At 50.2% G+C, this 6,000-nt stretch overlaps 1 protein-coding gene across 1 annotated transcript in view; it reads left to right on the top strand.

Moving 5' to 3' along the window:
• The first annotated feature begins 3,801 nt into the window (after positions 1–3,801).
• The window catches only part of AHCY (adenosylhomocysteinase), a 61,187-nt gene continuing 58,988 nt past the window's right edge, over positions 3,802–6,000 (top strand). The window contains exon 1 of the mRNA XM_090064852.1: positions 3,802–3,960. Coding sequence (XP_089920978.1) covers positions 3,933–3,960 — 28 coding nt within the window. The 5' untranslated portion in view covers positions 3,802–3,932. The remainder of the gene's footprint in view (positions 3,961–6,000) is intronic.

The raw sequence follows: 6,000 nt of genomic DNA, 5'->3' as shown, positions 1-6,000 counted from the left end.
AAAGACCAATGATCTAGTCTGGTTTGACTGTCTCCTCACCCTCTCAAGCAATTGCACTCATTTTTAGCTTGTTATCTAGTTAAATATACAACAACTAAGTCTAAAGTTCAGAACAGAAACAGTGATTTAATCTGCCTTGAGATCAGCCATTAGCAATTGCTCAATGTGCAGTTTCACCTGAATATCCCATTTTCAGGACTAACGCTGTGAGGCTCTGACCTTCTAAATATGGCTCTCTTGATCTGCATGGATGATCCACCAAAGTACGGAGCATGGTATGAATGTATAACAGATTAACTAGTTACACTGACTAATAAAATGAAGGGCCATATGGAGAAGGTCTTTGTTCTTCCTTTTCTGAGGAAGAGCAAAATATTCCTTGTTGTACTACTGTACAACACAGAGGCTATAGGAATTTTACAATATGCATTCCTTAGGCCTAGTCAACATTTAAAAAGAGATTTCACTATTGATATGCCAGGTAGAGGTATGATTTTTTTAACCAGATGTAGCTATGCCAGTGTAAATCCTAGTATCGGGGCAAATTACTTAGCTCCTATCCGGCCCTAGTTACCCAAGTGGAGCAATTCCCCCTAGATGGCCTGAAGTTACCTGCATGCTCACATTCTGGTTCCTTACAATTGCAGTTCTCTGCTCTGTACTCCTTGGCTAGTAACACCAGTCTGGATCCTGGCTTCCTGATCTTAACTATGCCCCCTATAAGCCCCTTAGTAGTGGCTTAACCTTGGTGACCATTTATATCTTGGTCCCTTGAAGACTTCAAGCTCATTTGCCTGCTTCTGCTTCCCCTGACTCTGACCTGGACCTCATCTATTCCTGATTCCCTAGACTGTGACCCTCTAAAGCAGCATTTCTCAACAAGTGGGTTGCAAGAATATATAAAAGAGCTGTTGACAAACTTTAAAAATGGATCAACAAACTTCAAAAATGGATTCTCTTTTAATGGAGAAAAACATGGAAAACCATGGCTTTCCCCTTGCAGGCTGGAAGAATTCCAGGTTCAAGGGATTCTTGGGGCTGCTTGGGGCTCCCCATGTCTCCATACATCCACCCCCTTTCTCACACATTGGAGGGCTGGGGCCTGGGGGCAGCAGGTCAAGAGTGAGGGGCACTGGGCCATTGATGTTTACAAATGGGGCCCGGTACAAAAATGGTTGAGAATCACTGCCCTACAGTAGTGGTTCTCAACCTGCTTAGAGTCAAGGCACGCCTCCTTGGACTTGAGGTACCCCTCCATAACTTTTGTGAATTGAGTGGTACACCATTTCAAAAAAGTATTTATAACAGTACTTACCCCCTTGAAGAGGTGCCCACTTTGTGGGGATGGAGGAACACTAGCAGGGAGAGCCTGAGCAGGCCTGTATCTGCTTATCTACTCGCACTTCCCATGGCAGTCTTCAAAGGATCTTGCCTCAACATCCTGGTTGAGAATCAGTGCTCTAAAGTCAGACCCTGACTGCCCACATCCCAGCTGTAACCCTGGGTCCTGCTATGGGTGAAATAGCAGTTAGTTAACTGGCAAAAACCCTCCTATTTATACTCATATAATTATAATTTATACTATAATAATTTATGCTGGTTGGGACAATTGGTATAACCTTTACTGGTATAAGCACCAGTTTGCTGGTATAACCATATCCATATTAGAAGGATGTTGCCAGCTAACCATACAATTGTACTAAAATTGTCCTAGTGTAGACAAGATAACATATAGGGCTCATAACAGGATAGGTCAGGGGTGGACAAAATATGGCCTGCAGGCCAGATCCAGCCTACTAAGTGATTCTATCCAGATTGCAGCAGGTCCCTTGGACCCACCAGGCCCTTGTGTGGCCGGCAGCCTGGGCCATGGTGCATGCAACCAAATGCAGAGGTGCTGCTTGGCACGGAGCGCAGATAGCCCTATCCCTGTGCGCGGCTTTTGGTCACATCGGGAACAGTAGTCCATGGGACCAGGTGGGGACGGCATGGTGCAGTGACCAGACTTGGCTTTACAACAGCCCCCACAGGGGCAGCTTGCTCTGTCCTCACACTTCAAGCTGCTGCTGCCAGCTTTTCTGACGTTGCTGCTGGACTTGGTCCTACTGCTAGGGCACTCTGGCCCAGCCACACACTCCCTGCTGCTGGGGGCACCGAATGGAGCAGGCAGAAAAGACTTGTAGGTGTCACTTCTCTTAAGTGAGTTTTTTCTTTGCAAAAAGCTTCTCTGAAGTGAATGGGATGGCTTACAGGATACACAGTTAAGGACCTGATTTCTGCAAGATCAACTACAATATTAATTAAATAACCTGTCTCAGTTGCCTGTATTCTCCCTAAGACAGTGGTTCTCAACCTTTTTAGGCTCAAGGGACTACTCCGTAACTTTTGTGAATTGAGCAGCACCCCATTTCAAGAATTAATTCACATAAGTTTAGGGCTGGTAGGGATCTTGTGAGATCAGCAGGTCCAACCCCACCCTGCTCTGGGCAGGAATGACTGCTAGGGTCATATAACCCCAGCAAAGTATGAATCTAGTCTCCTTTTGAATATCTCTAGAGTAGGTGCCTGGATACTGATTTATTACAGTGTTTACTTCCTTTCAGAGGAGTTGGAATGGGGGAATGGTGAGGCAGAGGGAGCCTAAGTCTTCCCCTAACTGCTTAACTACTCACACCTCAAGCCTGAGTTTTCCCTTATCTGCTTATCTCCCTACACTTTCTGCAACACCTTTTTAGACTCCAGGCACCCCTCAGAAAATGCAAGCTCTTCCAGGAGCAGGAAGACAGTTAGCTGCATCAATCTGAAGTCAAGTGGGAGTCAGGGTAGGGTTGCACCTTAGACTAAGCAAACTATATATGTATAGCTAGCTAGCTAGCTAGCTAGCAGAAGCTTTTGTAAACTGAAGTTCACTTCATGAGGCATCAGCATCCAACAAAGTGGATTCAGCTCATAAAAGCTTCTGCTGTGTGTGCATGCACATGTGGGCACACACACACTTAACTAACTCCAATGGCTGCAACCTCAACCAAATGACAACATGCTTTGAGATAAAGCATCTTGCCCTTGAAGCAAAGAGAGAGCAGAGGAAGGAAAAGAAGAGGAATCCCAGCCTATAGCTTAATCTCCCCTGTGGAAAGGCCTGCAAACTTCTGAAGACAGATCCTAGCTCAAGGATTGGGGTCAAGACACCTCAAGACCTAGCAGTAAACTGATGGAGGGACTGCAGAGGGGTCTGTCTGTCTGTCTCTCTCCGGGTGCTCTGCAGGTGCGTATCTACCCTGCCTTCCACGACAGCCACGGCCCGACACGATTCCCAAAGTGACCCCAGAGACTCCCAGCAGACGAGCCCGTCGCCAGGGCGCCCCCACCCCGGCCTTCCCCAGAAGACCCGCCCTAACATCTTTCCCAGTCTAAAGCTGGCACTTCCCGCGAGGGGCCGCAGGCTGAAGAGGCAGCGCGGCTCGCCCCCCACCCCGGCTCTGCTCGTCCGCGCGGGCCTCTCCGCGGGCGCGTGGCCGCGCCTCACCTCGGGCCCTGGTCCAGCCACGGGGCCCGGAAGCGCCCGCGCAGCTCCCCTGACCCGAGGGCTCAGGCATGTGACAGGAGCAGGAGCAAGGCCAGGGCTTACAGACATGCTCTCATCGCTCAGCTGCCGTCAGTGCGGGCGGGCGGGTGAAGGACCCAGAGCGGGCGAAGGCCCCAAGCCGGGCCTGCCCGCATGCTTCCCCCGGCCGACACCACCTGCCAGCCCCAGGCCCGGCCCGGCCCCGCCCCGCCCCACGCGGGCATTGGCTGAGGCGGGCTGCGGCGCGGAGCCTATTTAAAGCCGGCTTTGGCGCCAGCACCTCCCTCGGCTCTTGATCCGGCGCGCGCAGCAGCTCGCACAGCCCGCCCAGCTCCCGTAGCCCGCGGTTCCGGATCTCGGCCCCGGCATGTCTGACAAGCTGCCCTACAAAGTCGGTGAGTGGGTCCCCGCCGCGCCCGGCGGGGCCTGCAGCGCGGCCGCCACGTGGGGAGCCCGACCCGGCCCTGCGCGGGGCTGGGCAACCTGCCCGGGGCAGCGGCTCCGCCTCTCCCTGCCGGAGCCCGGCGCCTGCCTCCGGCGCTGGCTCCTCGCGGGGCCGGGCCGGGCGTAGGGGCTGTAGCTCCGCGGGGAGCAGAGCAGAGAAGAGCAGGGCCGGCCTGGCCTGCTCCCCTGGGCGCACGGGGCCGCTGGTGTGGCGCCGGGCCCGGCTCCTGTCCCGGTGCTGTTCCTTGCACAGCCCCTGCACGGCTTTGCTGAGAGTGTCTCCTCCCCTAGCTGCTGTGAGCGCTGCTTCACTTTAGCCCCAGAAAGCATGAGGAGATCTCTATAGGCAACTACTCGGGTCCCACAGTTAGGACACATCTAAGCTGCTCCTACAGACCACCTCCACCCATTACATGAGCAGCCCAAAATAGCCCCACTTAAAGCTTCTCAAGACCTTCCTTTCTGCTCCACATCCCACTGCTGGTCCTATTAAAACAGGTCCTAGACAACGTTAACCTTGAGGGCTGAGTTCCCCTTAGTCGCTTTCATCCTTCCCGCAGCAATGGCCCCAAACAATGGCAGGTGCCAGCTAGGAGGACAGCCGGCATGTTCGACTCACTGGTGGCTACAGGCACAATCCAAACCCAGAGGTTTGCCACTGAGTTCTTCCCATTGTGCCTGTTCTTGAACCATCAGTCTGTGGCAGGCCTGGAAGCGACTTTGGGGAGGTGAGCCTGAACAGGCCTCACTGACAAATTTACAGCTCTGGAGGGTGTTGGTGGTCATGATATGCTTAGTGTGGCCTCTCCCAGACCTCCTGGCACCATGACGTAGATAAGCTTATGAGGGCCTATTATGTACAAGCTATTGCTGACCCCCAAAGGGGTGGGCTTAGTTTAGGAATTATTGGAATCACATAGGCCGGAAATGTTTTCTGTCTTGGTAATTAGTCACACAGTCTGATCACACATTAGAATCTGTGATTCCACATCATATTTACTGACTAGCCTTAAGAGAACACGTTGCAAAGTCACTGGTGTTGCAGTTTAAGTTATTCAAGCCCAGGGAGGGATGTACAGAGCTCCTGAAGAGCCGAACATAAGTGGCTTCTCAGGAGCATAACAACTGTCTTACAAAGTGGCAAGTTACGTTATGGCATAGAAATAATGTAAAATAATGGGTTGGGCTAATGTAAAAGATGGGTTAATCTGCCTGTCATGGAGACAGTTGTCTCCATAGGTAAGGCTGGAAACAAGTCCATTGTGAAAACTGTATCCTCCTCCTGTAGAACTTTGGATTTTGGAACTCTTAACCTCGGCTCTTGCTTCTTCAACTAAAGGATTTTTTTTGTTAACAAGCAGTAAATTAGTAATCTTTTTAGTTACAGGACTTGGAAAATGATCTTCTGGATTAAAGTTAGTTTTTTGTTTGGCTGGGGGGAATCATTCATGGCAACTGTGATAGGCAAAGACTGGGTTGTTTTTAATTTGTGAAGTTGTTTTATAGACTGCCAGCATATTCTATGCATATGTGATGAGGCACTCAAAGTCCTTATGTTCCAAAAATAAACCTGCATGCACAGTGATAAATGTAGACATAAGAATTGCCATTTACTGGGTCAGACTATAGGTCCATCTCGCACAGTATCCTGTCTCATGCACCGGCAGAGTGGGTGCTGAAAAGGAGAGCGAATGGGGTATGACCAGGATTTTTTTTCCACTTTTTGTTTTTTTTCTTTCACACTTTCAGACTCCAGCATTTGAAGTCTAGGAAGTTCCAATTCAGAGTCTGTATCCATAACCGCCATGCACAATAGCAACTGTTGCCTCTTTACTCCAAGAATTTGTCTAATCCCTTTATTTTTTAATCTGGCTGAACCATCCGCTTCCACTATATCTGGTGGTGATAGTTTCACATTTCAGTTACATCTATAAATTGTAATGCCTAAAGTAGTGACTTTTAACCAGAGTGCTGTGGCATTCTGGGGTACT

The sequence above is a fragment of the Crocodylus siamensis genome, chromosome 10 (assembly GCF_052110815.1).
Source record: "Crocodylus siamensis isolate JL-2025a chromosome 10, ASM5211081v1, whole genome shotgun sequence".
NCBI lineage: Eukaryota > Metazoa > Chordata > Crocodylia > Crocodylidae > Crocodylus > Crocodylus siamensis.
Note: the sequence above shows the minus strand (reverse complement) of the source record. Positions and strands in the feature narration are given on the sequence as shown.